Source organism: Rhodamnia argentea, chromosome 5, assembly GCF_020921035.1.
Source record: "Rhodamnia argentea isolate NSW1041297 chromosome 5, ASM2092103v1, whole genome shotgun sequence".
NCBI lineage: Eukaryota > Viridiplantae > Streptophyta > Magnoliopsida > Myrtales > Myrtaceae > Rhodamnia > Rhodamnia argentea.
In genome coordinates, this window is record NC_063154.1 from 19,774,536 (window position 1) to 19,789,702 (window position 15,167).

At 40.7% G+C, this 15,167-nt stretch overlaps 2 protein-coding genes and 1 pseudogene across 2 annotated transcripts; all 3 read right to left on the reverse strand.

Moving 5' to 3' along the window:
- Window positions 1-7,057: 7,057 nt before the first annotated feature.
- On the reverse strand, window positions 7,058-8,193 carry LOC125315343 (annotated as a pseudogene).
- Window positions 8,194-9,846: 1,653 nt separating this feature from the next.
- Window positions 9,847-13,317, reverse strand: LOC115731270 (probable carboxylesterase 12). Its single transcript, XM_048279823.1, has 2 exons — window positions 12,804-13,317; window positions 9,847-10,332 (listed from the first exon to the last, which is right to left on the reverse strand). The coding sequence occupies exons 1-2, from the start codon at window positions 13,263-13,265 to the stop codon at window positions 9,847-9,849; spliced, it is 948 nt and encodes a 315-aa protein (XP_048135780.1). The 5' UTR covers window positions 13,266-13,317.
- A 290-nt stretch (window positions 13,318-13,607) lies between these two features.
- Window positions 13,608-14,102, reverse strand: LOC125315237 (probable carboxylesterase 12). The gene has a single exon (XM_048279678.1). It carries the CDS (start codon window positions 14,100-14,102, stop codon window positions 13,608-13,610), a length of 495 nt encoding a protein of 164 aa, XP_048135635.1.
- Between the last annotated feature and the right edge of the window lie 1,065 nt (window positions 14,103-15,167).

The window sequence follows — 15,167 nt, forward strand, 5'->3', positions numbered from 1 at the left end:
TATTGAAAATATACGAGTACAAACCTATTTATAGAACATGGAGTCTAATTAATCTAGGTAAGAAATATACATAAAATGAAAATGATCAATACCTCGATATACAATATTCTAGTGAGTCAATTAAGCAAAATCATATACGATATCAATCGGTGTCAAGATATCTTCATCATATCAATAAGAGATAGCGATATCTCCAACACCGCCTCTCAAGCTGGTGGTCTATACACATCGAGAGCACCCGGCTTGCTTAGTAGATATGCGTGTTGCCTCCGACATAGAGATTTGGTGAAGATGTCCGCAGATTGCTTTGTTGTCCTTGTTCCTTTTGTCTTGATCACCTAATCCTGGATTTTATCTATGATGAAATGATAATCAACTTTTACATGCTTCGTTCTTTCAGGAAAATTGGATTTATTGCGAGTTTAAGAGCATCATCGTTGTCACAAGACAGAATTGTTGGTTCCCTTATACATATGCCGAGATCTACAAGCAATCCTCTTATCTAGATAATCTCACGGCTAGTTTTTGCCATTGCTCAGTATTTTGCCTCCGCGGACGATAATGAAATAGTTGATTGTTTCTTCGTTTTTCATGAGAGAAGTGAGCTTCCCAATTTGATGTAGAACTCGTAATTGATTTTCTACTCATAGGGCAAATAGCACAATCTGTATCGCAATATGCCGTCATCTCCATGTTGTTATCTCGTGACAGTAGTATACCCAATCCTGGACACCCTTTTAAATACTTCACTACTTTCAACGCATCATTCATGGAGGACTGTCTTGGGTCATGCATAGCATATATCATGTCTGATCATAGTGACGTAGATAAGCTTCCCAATAAGTCTCTGATATGCAAAGGGATCCTCGAGTAAAGTATCCTCATTCATCGGCGACAATTCCTTGTCATCTTCAGCCATCCTTAGTCTTTGTCATATGCGGAAAAGGAAGAACTTTCATGCGGTGGTGTCGTGCAAACTTCGTCGGATGTGATAGACAGGGTAAGAAAATTGATAGGATATGTATTGGGAACCATGATATTGACGGGTGAAGAAATTTAATAAGAATTATTGAGTGGACAAGAAATTTGATAGCTCAGCATCGATTTTTTTTCTTGTTTTTCTTTGGACGAACGAATATTAAAGATATAATTATAAAAAAAAGTTATAAATTTATTATAATTATGTCAATTCAATCCTTTTTTTTTTTCAAGCTATGGTTATTAATTTCCATATTTCAATGAAAGTTGCATTGATTTTTATCATAAGAAAGTGACTGCTAGTTCCCAATTCTGGACATATCCGACAGTAATCTCATGCATCACCTTTTTTTTTTTCTTGTTTCTCTCAACACCTCCTTGTAGTACCAACCCCTGTCTCAACACATCCTTTTCCGCAACGCAGATGAGGACCCTTTCGCAACCCAAACCCGAAAGCCTCGGATCCATCGCCGGGGTTTAGCAGCGGGTCGTTGCACCCGGTGGTCCTTGGCCGCGGACCTCCTTTCGGGCTCGGTGGTCTCCGCAGGCAATGGTTCGTTGCCCCAAAAATAAGGATGCACCATAATAACGCCTGGAAATTCAATTCCATTTAGCTTTTCCTCTCGCAATCGAATGCCCATGCGGTGAGCTATGTTAGCACTTGCGCTATTATTCAATTTTTTTAATCATATTCCTTTTTTTCTATAATTGTAATAATTTTTTTTGGCAAAAATTTGATGTGACAGAACATATTGAGGTGAATTTGTTGATGTCATCATGGGAGTTCCAATAAAAAGATTTTGTTCTTGAGTTGCATCATTTTCTCTAATAGGGCAAAGGTCCACAAGTCCTAATCAAGCTTAAGACTGGTACGTCCATGTACGGATGAAGGGACAAGGCTTTGTTCGATGATTTTGATGATGGCAAAACTATAAACTTGATAATTTAATATTTTTCTAGTGGTATAAATTATTTAAATTGTTGGAAAAATCTCCTTATAATGCTTTGAAAATGACAAAACTGTGCACTTTAATTGTTATTTGGTAAACACATTATGTTGTCATGATCAGGTGTTGTCGATGTAAGGAAAGATTTTGCCACTGCCAAAGGTGTCCTACACGAATCATCGTAAGCTGCCGGAAGAGGATGCTCTGTTGCCCTTCCGCAATCGAAGGAGACAGCGATGATGTTAGCCTCCGCGACTAGGGCATTGAGATAGTTGTGGTAAATCGGCCACCATGCCGTTCCAATTATGAAACCTCCTCCATGAAAGTACCAAGCACGGGGAGCTTTTGGAGAGAATCGATCGCAGCTTTTGGGATGTAACGCCTTGCAGAGAGCAGAGTCCGATGAAATGGCAAGGTATTATTGATTAGTGGATTATTCGCGACTAGCCCTCCGTATGAAGTAGGTATTGATATTCGTATCAAATCACGTAAATCTTCGATATGCACATGGTATGATACAAAAAGTAAAGTGAATTAAAAAGCGGGAGGATAATTAAGGTTGCTAAGTGAGGATTGAGTTGTGATTTGAAAGCTTGATTTGACTAAACGACCCATGGAATGTTGTCTTGCATATGAGAAAAACAAAACAAGCCCTATCTTTGCTTGGTGGACCCCAAATCAAATTAGGGAAGTTAATAACCTTGCTTTGTTCCGAAACTCAGTTCAATTTGGACTCTTTTTTACGATGCCAAATGCGAGAGTCGAGCACGGGGGCAGATTTCCATCTCAAGTTGGATTTCGTTTACGGGATCAAACTCGAGACATAATTAGTACAAATCTCCACATTGGCTCAAGTGTCACAATTGTCTTGCTGAAACCTCATATTGCTGTTGCTACTCTTCCATAGCCCCCTAGAGGCTTGATATCTCCCATACTCCCTCACGGGCTTGATAGTCATGGACATCTTTTAAGTTCAAGCTGCAATTGAACTTTACCGTAAACGTAGACCTTAACCGAACATTAAGGACGCGAATGACAACTATTCTCTTCCTAGGCTCTATTTTCGGCTAGAAATAGAAATTCTACTCTCTGAATGACTTTATGAGCGGAAATACGCATTTGATAACGATACAAAATTTCTATTCTCGGGATAGAAATTAGTTTGATAACAACATAAAATTTTTACAACTTGGACGATTGGCGAATGATGGCCGATGGCTCAAGACCGGCGGTGGGCTAATACCAGCAGGGGACCGAAGACCGACGTGTGGTGAACTATGACTGGCAGCAAGTGAACGGCATGCGTGGACCGGAGACCGGCAAATGACGGCATACGAATCTCAACCGGGGTAGGAGATCGGCGATCGGCGGATGGCCAGCGGGGGGCGAATAGCGGACAGCCGACAGAGAACGAACGACGGCTAGGGACCGCCGATTGGCGGGCGAGGACCGCCGATTGGCGGGCGAGGACTAGAGGCCGACAATCGGCGGATGGTGGCCAGCAAAAAGGCAAATGCTGGTCGGGAACCAGCGGACGACCACGGGCAAACTACTACTCTGCAAATGTCGCCCGGGGACTAGAGATCCGTGAATGACTGTTGGGGACTAGAGAATGGCAACCGACGGTTGGCAAACAATTGCTAGCAAATGGCAGCCGAGGGCCACCGACCGGCAGACGATGACTGGGGGCGAACAAAAGGCAGCCCGAGATCGGGGACCGGAGACTCGCAATGGGTAGACAACGGTGAGCAGCCGACGAGTGGCGGAAGGCAGCCAACAATTGGAGACCGGCAGAGGGCGACGGGCAATCGGCCGCAGGGACGCGAAAGAGAGGGAGACCGCACATGAGAGAGAAAAAGGGAGTGAGCAATGAGATAAATTCTTATTTCTATTCTAGAAATAGAAAAGTAAAAATTTATACTTCTCATTTCTGTTCCGAACCTATTTTGGGCCAAAAATTTGTCTCGAAAATAGAAAAATGAAATTATTTTATCGAACAAATTTATGTTCCAAACATGTTCCTCGGAATAGAAAAATAGAGAAATATAATCGTTATCATGCGCGCCCTAACTTCACTTGCACATTTAGATACTCCATATAGATTTTCAAGCACAACCTACTCTATTACAAAAGAATTAAAAGTATTGTGACATCTATACTTGTGAGGAGTCAAATACACACCTTACAAGAGTCAAAAGCTGCAACCACCATTGATATTACATGGGTCACCTTATTACAGGTACAGTATGTGGGCTTGATCTCCCGTAGTCCTTCATGGACTTGATCGGCATAGACAACTTTTAAGTTCAATACCTTAACTGAACACTAACACCATTTGCACATTTAGGCTACATTTATTTCACGGAAAATGAAGTGTTTCTGGAAAATGTTTTCTAGGAAGTCGTTTTCTAAGAAAATAACAATATTTTTTTATGTTTGGCCGAAAGCCGAAAACGAATTGGAAAATGTTTTCCGTCATTTGGTAAGGAAAATCAAATTTTATGACACATAAATTTTTTATTTTTAATTATCTTTTTACTTTTTTCATTTTTTCGATTTTTTTGTTGCATAATTACATGGCTATGGAGGAACACACACATACATAAATTTTTATTTTTTGATTTTCTTTTTACATTTTTTCAATTTTTTTGTTAATTTTTTTTATTTTTTTTAAGGGAAGTGGAAGGTGTGAGCGCACTCCGCCATGAAAATTGCAATCCCCCGCCCTGTTTTCACGCTCCGCAAGAAAATTTCACATCTCTTCTGCAACAACAACAATGGATTCGAGAAATTGAACAGCGTCGGGGCCGTTGCTCGGGAGCTCGCCGCCAGCACTCCTCTTCGGAGTCGTCTTGCACTAGTGCCTCCAGCTGCTGGGCCCCAAACGAGGCGAGTGTGGCTGCAAAGGTTCGACAGCAGAGGAGGGGGCTCGGTTGGGGCTGCAGCTGAGATTGGGAACCCGGGGGGGAGGGATTGGAGAAGAACCCGAATTTGGGGGAGATTCGGGGCTATTGCCGGGTGCTTGCGCCGTTGTTGATCCACGGGAGCTTGCGGGAGAAGGTCTTGGCATCGTCCTCATCTTTAGGGATGGAGGTGCATAACGCTCTTCTCCAACCAAGGACTATTGTTCGTCCTTGTATCTGCTTCGCTTTTTTTTTTTGTTGGGGGGGGGGAGAGAACGAGAGAGAGAACAGGGATGGAGAGAGAGAGAACGTGGACTGAAAAGTAGGGGTGTGCATGGTCCGGGCCGGTCCGGTCCCGGCATGGAACCGGGGACCGGACCGTTGTCCCGGTCCCCATATTTTCGGGACCAAGGACCGGACCGGGACCGCCGGTCTCGGTCCCGACCCAGAGGGACTGCTAACTATTGAAAATCTAGTCAACTTAATAAACTATGCCATGGTAAAAACATAGCGACTCGCTATGACTTTTATGATCAACGAACTTGACCAAAATATTCGAATTCAATACTAAATCCAGCCATTACATGATAAAAACATCACCAACCGCACTAAAAAAAGCCTGCAGAGAGAAAAGATGACCAAAAACAAGATAGAAAATAAGACTAAAAAGAGAGTCTTGAGGAGGAGAGTGCGACCGTGCAAGGTTGGGAAAAAAATGGGCAGTAGACTTTTATTATTCTGTTTTGTTTTCAATTTTTTTTTGCAATTGTATATATTTATATATAAATAATTATATATTATTGGCGGTTCGGTCCGGGCCGGGTCGGTCCGGTCCCAATACAAGAAACCCGAGGATCGGACCGCCCAATCACCAATCCCATTTATTGGGACCGGGGACCAGACCATCCACCTCAAGGACCGGACCAACCCGGCCGGTCCGGGCCGGTCTCGGGCTAGTCCGGGCCGGTCCGTTCCAGTTTGCACACCCCTACCGAAAAGAGAGAATAGGGATGAGAACAGAGGTTTTTTTCAATGTCAGAACCTTTGGGCTTGTATGGTAAGCACACCCCGAAAAGTGTTTTTGTGCCAAAAGTATTCCCGGAACATTTTCATAACGGAAACGCGTATGGTTAAAAAATGTTCCAAAAGTGTTCCGAAGAACACTTTTGAAGCCGAAAAAAGAACAAAAAAAAACTTGTTTCTGAATTTTGGAACACTTTTTAGAAACAACTCGAGGGCGAGCTCGTGCAAGCCACCACCGCCCACCATTGTCGATGAGGAGCTGAAGCGGCTGTCGGTTGCCGGCCGCTGCTGGCCGCTGGTTGCGAATCATTCCTTTTGGTGAAAAAAGTATTTTTTTTTTTACTAGCCAAACGCGTTTTCGTTCCCGAAAATTGTAGCCGAGAGCGTAAACACAAAAAAATATTTATGTTCCAAATATATTCTCGAAAAAAGAAAGGTTACCATACGCAGCCATACGTGCCCATAGGGCTAAGATGGAGGGGGGAAATGATTTCCATTTCTGAAGATGAGGAAATCAATTTTCTTAATTTTAGAAGGTTTTTTTGTTGACCAGAAAATGTTTTCCATTGACCACTCATTTTCTACTTCCCAAACACCGAAAATTGGGGAAAATGTTTTCCAAGAAAACAATTTCCGTGAAACAAACGGAGCCTTAGATAATTCCATGTGGATTTTCTAGCTCAACCTCTTCTATTACAAATAAACTAAAAGTATTGTCGGATCTATACATGTCAAGCGTCAAATACACACCTTATAAGAGTCAAAAGTTACAACAATCGTTGATTTTACATGGATCACCTTATTACAAGTACGGCCCGTGTCGATTGCTGCAAAAAAAAAAAAAAAAAAATCATATCTCGAGAACTTCTAGTTTCAGTTTCTCTTGAGTTGAACACTGTCCAAATGCGCACGGCAATGCGAATAATACTCCTACCCATAAGTAGTGGAGACTTGTAAATTGTAACTCCTCCTGTCGACAATGGGACAATAATTTATTCAAAGGATATAGTTTATTTAATAACAACCACATATATTTAACAAAGATTTAGTTCAAAAGATATACATGCGGCTAGACATATACCCCATGTTTCATCATGTTCACACTATTGACTTTTTTGAAGTCCACACAAGCAATTATTTCAAATAGAGATAGAAATAACTACGGATTGGCACTACCAAACGAAGTTATGACCATAACATCTGACCCTATTCATCCTCTGTCATGAAGGAGGCCAATTTCTTCATCAACTTCCCAGCATTATCACAACCAGGATTCGACAAATGGAAGACATGATCCTCCCCTGGCGGTTTCCATCACTTCCACTACGCCTCTCCGTCCACTCTGACTCAACATCTCCTTGTAATACCACCCTCTATATTTCAACACATCCTTTCCAGCAACACAAACCAGTACCTTGTTCCAACCCAAACCTGAGAGCCTCGAGTCCATCCCCGGGTTCATCAGCGGGTCGTCACAGCCGGGGCTCGTCGGGTTTGCCGCCTGCCAGAGCATTTCGTAGAAGGACCTCTTCTCCGGTTCTGTGGTCTCCGAAGGCAATGGTTCATTGCCCCAGAAATAAGGATGCACCATCATAATGCCCGCAACTTCGATTCCATTAAGCTTTTCCTCTCCGGATCGTATGCCCATGTTGTGGATTATGTTAGCACCGGCGCTATCTCCAGCCAGAAACACCTATGAAAAATAAACAGAAATGAACTTGTAATATAGGTTAACAAGACAGAGTGTTGTATCAGTTACCGTGCATTTTTTAAAAATCCACCTGGGGCCAGGTGCACAAAGTCCAGCCTGCCTGACTCATAGAATACCTAAAAAGAAAAGGAGAACATTTAAGATTACCTTCTCGAGACAAGCATGAGAATTCAGCCACTCCTCGGGGCCGTTTCCGGTGGAATGAGAGGCCACCCACTTGAGGGCAGTCCACGAATCATCATAAGCTGCCAGAAGAGGATCCTCCGGCGCCCCCCTATACTCGACGGAGACGGCAATGACGTTGGCCACCACGACTAGGGCATTGAGATAGTTGTGGTAAGTCGGGGACCACGCAGTTTTGAATATGAAGCATCCTCCGTGATAGTACACGAGCACGGGCAGCTTTTGGGGAGAGTCAATCGCCGCTTCCGGGATGTAGAGTCTTGCCGAGACAGGGGAGTCCGATGAAAGGGCGACGTCTTTCGATCGGACGCCGGTTTTTTCGTCCAGCGACGGAGGCACGGTTTCGGTCCCCCAGAGTCTCTCCACTCGGCCATCGTTGAAAATCCTCGCGAATGGAGAAAGATCATAGAGCACTTCTGTTTCCATTAAGTTTTGAAGTGAAATGGAAGCCAAGATTAGTACTGAGGACGGGAAGAAGGAGAGTCAATCAGAACGTTCAAATTGTGCTTATGTTGACCGACCAATGAGCGACTTCCTGGTTGCACAAACCTTTGCAAGATGTGGGGTCGATTTATATGGTTGTTTAATTTCCACAATCACAGCAATTTCCACGAAACTTCCATTGTCATTTCCCTTCTCCGGACATATACAAAAGATGATCAAATAAATTCAATACTAAATATTATAATGTAGAAAGTAATTGAGGAAGTCAATTAAGGTTAAGAAAGTTTGATTTGACCGGTTATATCGAGCAATCTATTGATATGGCATGTGCGGGTTCGCTAATTAAAGTTTTTTGTTTATTGACTTGCAAAATTTACTGTAGAATAGATTGGGAAGGTTAAGTAAATAATAGATTGGATACCATATAATTCAATGTAGAAAGAAAATTAGAAAAAAGTAGGAAAAATTTATATAAAAAAAATTGTCCACGTTAGAGTTTTTGGCGTCCACGTCAAGTCAAGTTTCAGGTGAGGCGAATCACCAACAACACTTAAGTGACCTATTTTTTAAAATTTGTGACCCTTAAGCTAACGGAGAAAAAAAAAGTTAATGGCAGTGAAGTTTGAAACTCCCAGCCATGGGCCAATGACCCAATTCACTCCTGTTATTCTTATCCCTATTTACAGTTATAGCAAAAAAAAAAAACTCGACAATGGTTGCTAAAATTGCTTGTAAGCCATTACAACGAACAAAAACTATAATACACCGAATTTTGTCAATCGAAAGTGCTGCAAGAATAATGTACCACCACAGCATTTATCACATGCTGTGATGATGAGTTGATGAACCGGAAGCATAACCATATTCGAGTCTATAGAAAGACGATATTTCCTCCTTATTATACCATGTCATACTAATCAAGCATTGATAAAATGATGAGAAACCTAACTTTTTTAAGCTGTTGGGCCACATTTTGAGCCAACTTTTGCTTACCATACCAAAATAGGGATAGTTACCAAAAAAGTCATGAACATATTATACGGATGTCAATTAAGTTATAAATCTTTCAATTTAGCTAGTCTAAGCATAAATTTTTTTTATGATTTGTGAATATAGTGTTTGGGTCAATCTTGGTTGGAAACTACCGACGTGGGCCCCTACCTACGTGGCACAAATGGCTGAAATGAAGAAATTTGCAAATTTTTATTAATTTTTTCTGAATTTTCTTTTATTTTACTGCTTTCCTTTTCCTTCTCTTTTCTCTTTTTTTCTCTTTATTTTTCTTTTCACAGTGGTCGGCGACTACGGCGAGGGCTCGTAGGAAATGAGGCCTTGGCGAGGGCTCCACAGTCAGGGCTTGCAACCCCTTGCCCATATCTAAATCTGGGCTTGGCCATATGACCTAGCTCTGGAAAGGGCTTTGCTGCCCTTGCTTGGCGACCTCTGCTAGTCATCTATATCAAGATTAGGGCATTTGCAAGAAATTACTTTGTAATGTGACACATCCCAAGGATTGAACCAAGTAAAAACATAAAAAAAATTATTTGGATAAGATAACAATCCTAGTGAGTTCATCACCTTAGTATAAATAGAGATAGAGATAAATAAGGTTTAATTAACCCACGCAAAGAAGTTACTAACACCAATACGTCTAGCACTATTTACCCTCCTTTATAAAGGAGACCATCTTTTTCATCAAATTCACAGCATTATCACAAGTAGGATTAAACAAATGAAACGCATGATCCTCTCCCGGTGCATCCATCACTTCCGCAACTCCGGCCCATCCACTCTTACTCAGCACCTCCTTGTAGTGCCACCCTCTGTGTCTAAGAACATCCTTCTCAGCAACACAAATTAGCACCCTGTTGCAACCCAAACCCGACAGTCTCGGGTCCATCGTCGGGTTTATTAGCGGGTCGTCGCACCCTATGTCGGTTTTTCTCACTATGTTCCAGGACCGTTCGACCAAGGACCTCTTCTCGGGTTCGGTGGTCTCCAAAGGCAACGGTTCATTGCCCCAGAAGTAAGGATGCACCATAATAGCTCCTGGAACTTCAATTCCCTCTGGCTTTTCCTCTCCCAGTCGGATGCTCATGTTGTGAATTATGTTGGCGCCCGCGCTATCTCCAGCCAGGAACACCTAAAGAGACGAAAAATGAACTATTTACACTAATCGAGAAGAGAAGAGAATGTTGTATTGGTCAATGTTGCTTGAACGTATATCATTGGAGAGAGCATGATTAAGGTGATACAATATTTAAATAGTATACTACGTGATCATCTAACAACTTAAACTTCTACGCTAGTTAACAGTGTTCTCATAAAATCTCGAAGTACTAGGGTCTTGGGGAGGGCCCTAGTTGTTGTGCTTATTCGCTTCCGCTCTTGGCCATTCCCTTGGCCAGCATTCGCGATCTGATTGAGCACCAACTTATGACTTACCATCTTGTCAGCCTAAAGTGCAGATCGACTTCATCTATTGAAGCTCGTCAAAAGCTAGTATTCTGTTATTTTATTGTGATAGTAGTGCATTTAGAGGGATCAACTACTGGGCTGGGCCGCCCAATACCGAGAGATTTGGGCAATGCTTTCACATAAGAAAGCTCGACCCAGTCATCTTTGGCCCGATCCCGAGCTTGCCCCATTCGAAAATCACTGCATAATGATCATCTTACGTGCAATTATACGCAGCAACTGACAACTTTTGCTCTTTATTTATTCATGCATATCATCCGGCAGAATGAAAATTACTCCCACAGTAAAAGTTCATATAAGATGGTTGTATGGGAAAAGAGCCCGATCATGTGAAATAATTAACATTATCAAAATAATGTGAGTAACTAACTCGAATAAGAGTTGGTAATGCAAAACTAGTTGGTAGCTTAATTGCTGAAATCGGGTAATGCCTCCAATTAAGGTTGATAACTACCAAAAAGAGCCGACAAATATAAAAAGTTGGTAGACAAAGCAAATAAAGTGATAATTCAATAAAATATAAAGCTTGTAAATTTAAATAAAAATGAATAAATTTCCATAAGTAACTCAAATATGAGTTGGTAACCTAAAATTATTTATCGGAGAAAAGTTGATAAGTCACAAATAAATATTAGTAACTTCGTATGATGATTGGTAAATACAAGGCCTTAGTTTTCAAAAATTAAGAAATGTTGGTGATTTCCCAAAAACAAAACCAAAATTAATAATAAGAGTCGGTAACACAAAAATATTTTGTAATTTAATTGCTGAAAAATTGTTAATCACTTTAATTGAAGTTGATAATTTCTAAAAGGGATAAGTGTATCATAAGTCCTAAAAATTGTCAACTTGATAAGTTTTAGTACTTAATTGTACTTTTTGAAAGTTTTAGGACTCAATTTTACTTTTATGAAAAGTTGTGGAACTTCTAGTGCACTTATTCATTTCTTAAAAGAGTTGGCAAATTTAAAAATTGGTAAATGAAGCAAATAAAGTGATAACGCAATAGAAAAATGGTAAATTTAAGTAGAAACAAATAAATACTGGAAAACAACTCAATTGAAAGTTCGTAACCCAAAACTACTTCATAATTTAATTGGAAAAAAAAGTTGGTAAGCCATAAATAAATGTTGGCAATTATATATCTGGGTAAATTTTGAGGCTTTATTAAGAAAGGTAAACACAAATTGATAAAAGTTAAGAGATAATTTTTTGCTAGAAATAAGAGAAGTTGGCAATATGAGATAAAAAAAATAAACATGAATGGCTAAGTTAAACATAAGTCTATCACGCAAAATTAGTGGGTTATTTAACTGGATAATAACTCTAGTTGAAGTTGGTAATTTCGAAAATGAGTTAGTAAATTTATAAAAAAAAAATATTAAGCAAGACAAATAAAAGTGATAAATCAATAGAACATTTCATAAATTTGAAAGAAAAATATAAATAAACATTGGTAAGTCACTCGCATAAAGATGGATAAATTTATGCAAGAGATGGTAGATATTAGGGCATTGTTGAGAAAAGCAAGTAAAAGTTGGTAGTTAAAAATAGGAAATTTTGGTAATTTAGATACTGTTAAACTAGTTGATATTTTAATAGAAAGTGTTGGTGACTTACCAGAAGGTTATGGGAAATTAGGTGGCCGGTCCTGTTTTTTACCAATAGCTTTTTGAAATTTATCAATTCTTTAAGAAATTTATCGTTACGAAAAGACTCTGGTTCTTTAGGTTAACATCACAATGAACCTGAAATACATCCTATTTAATTAACTCTTGCTTAAGTTCAGACCACAAAAAAGAAAAAAAAACAAAAAGTCTTCCTTAATTCGTGAATTTAGTCACCTATTTCAAGAAACCGTAATTCTATGAATATGATAAAAAGCGTCTAGACCTCTTGGGACAAAACATGCGGAAAGCACAATCAAGAGACATAAATCTTAGAGTAACGAGTGTCTGGGTATTTAGTGTCCTTTTTTGACATATTTTTCCTCGAACCTTTGGTGCTTAAAGTTGGACTTTTTCAATGTTGAGCACCTCAAATAAGAGCTTACACATTCACTTGAGGGACATATAATGAGTATAGACTCCTATCTATACGTCACCAAGCAGTCTAAAAACCAAAATTCAAGATCACCTTCTCGAGATTGGCATGAGAATTCAGCCACTCCTCGGGGCAGTTTCCGGCGGAATGAGAGGCCACCCATTTGAGGGCAATCCACGAATCATCATAAGCCACCGGTAGAGGATGCTCCGGCGCCCTCCTGTAATCGACGGAGACGGCAACGACGTTAGCCTCCGCGACTAAGGTATTGAGATAGCTGTGGTAAGTTGGCGACCGAGCTGAGTAGTTTATGAAGCGGCCTCCGTGAAAGTACACGAGGATGGGGAGCCTCAGGGGAGAACCCAACGCTGCTCGCGGGATGTAAAGTCTCGCCGACACGGCAGAGTCTGGCGAAATCGCCAGGTCCTTCGACTGGACGCCGGTCTTCTCGTCGAGCGACGGGGGGACGGTGGCCGTGCCCCGGAGTCTCTCCACTCGGCCATCCTTGTAAACCCTTAGGGCAGAAAGCAACTCATAGGCTACTTCTGTTTCCATCAAGTTTTAGTGTGAAATAGAAGCGGAAAAGTAATGTTGGAGAGGAGGAAAGGAAGAAAAGTTCGTTGTGGTTTCGCGCTATTTTGACGCCTTATAAACTGGGCCATCGCCGAAGGTCTCTGTCATATGTGGAAGGAAATAATTTTTCATTTGGAATCTTCCTTTGACCAGCCAACAAGGGACCATTTACTTGTTACATTTTGTCTTTGCAAGGTATGGGTCCCCCTAAATGAGAATTTGATTGTTATTTCGCATCTTCCGAACGCACGAATCCAAACGATATGACCGATTTATAACTATGTAACTGGCCTATTGAATAAACTCTGTCTGCGGTCACCAAACTTACGTGGCATTTACAACATGATCATTGAATTGTAAAGCTGTCGGAAGAGGATGCTCCCGTGCCCTTCTATATTCGACGGAGATGGCAATGATGTTGGCCTCCGCAACGAGGGCATTGAGATAGTTGTGGTAAGTCGGCGACCATGCCGTTTCAATTATGAAGCCTCCCCCATGAAAGTACACGAGGACTGGGAGCTTTTGGGGAGAGCCGACCACCGCCTTAGGGATGTAAAGTCTCGCCGACACGATGGAGCCCGGTGGAATGGCGACGTCTTTCGATTGGACGCCGGTTTTCTCATCGAGCGACGGGGAGACAGTAGCTGTGCCCATGAGTCTCTCCACTCGGCCATCCTTGTAAATCCTTATCAACGGAAACAAATCATTGGCCACTTCTGTTTCCACGAAGTTTTTGAGTGAAGGAGAAAGAAAGATCAGTATTGAGGAGAAGAGTCTATTTCGTGATCTTCCATTATGTTGCTGCGTTTTTATGTGCATTCGACATCGTCGTTTCTCTTTGTCATATGCGGGAAGGGAAGAATTTTCATACGGCGGTGTCGTGCGGACTTCGTTCGACGTGAGGTCGACATTGTAAGAAAGTTGATAAGGTATTTGTTGGGAGCCATGATATTGAATGGGTGAAGGCATTTATGAAGATTTATTGAGTGGATAAGAAATTTGACAGCTCAGCATTGAATTTTTTGTCTATCTTTTGACTAGCGAATATTAAAGAGATAATTACAAAAAAAAAAGAGTCAAACTTATTGTAATTGTGCTAATTTAGTCCTCAACCTTTATTTGTTTCAAGTAACGAGATTATTGATTTTCACATTTCAATGAAAGTTGCATTGATTCTTATTATAACAAGCCGACTATTAGTTCCCGACTCTAGACATATCCGAAAGTAATCTCATGCATCTCTAACTAATTTGCGTGATTTCTGCCCTTATGAGAAGAATACAAGTTTGAAAGAATTGACGACATAACTGCCAGTTGAGGGCTTATCCAACATTTCGAGATATGAACACGCTTCATTGGAATTTCTCCCACAACGAAATAGTTTTCAAAAGTCATTTCCGGCATTTAACTAAAGGAAACTATCACAATATGAGCTGATGGAAACCTAAATAAAGGAAGATTTGTATCGCTTTCTCATATTGAAAATATATGAGTACAAACCTATTTATAGAACATGGAGTCTAATTAATCTAGGTAAGAAATATACATAAAATGAAAATGATCAATACCTCGATATACAATATTCTAGCGAGTCAATTAAGCAAAATCATATACGATATCAATCGGTGTCAAGATATCTTCATCATATCAATAAGAGATAACGATATCTCCAACACTGCCCCTCAAGCTGGTGGTCTATACACATCGAGAGCACCCGGCTTGCTTAGTAGATATGCGTGTTGCCTCCGACATAGAGATTTGGTGAAGATGTCCGCAGATTGCTTTGTTGTCCTTGTTCCTTTTGTCTTGATCACCTAATCCTGGATTTTATCTATGATGAAATGATAATCAACTTTTACATGCTTCGTTCTTTCAGGAAAATTG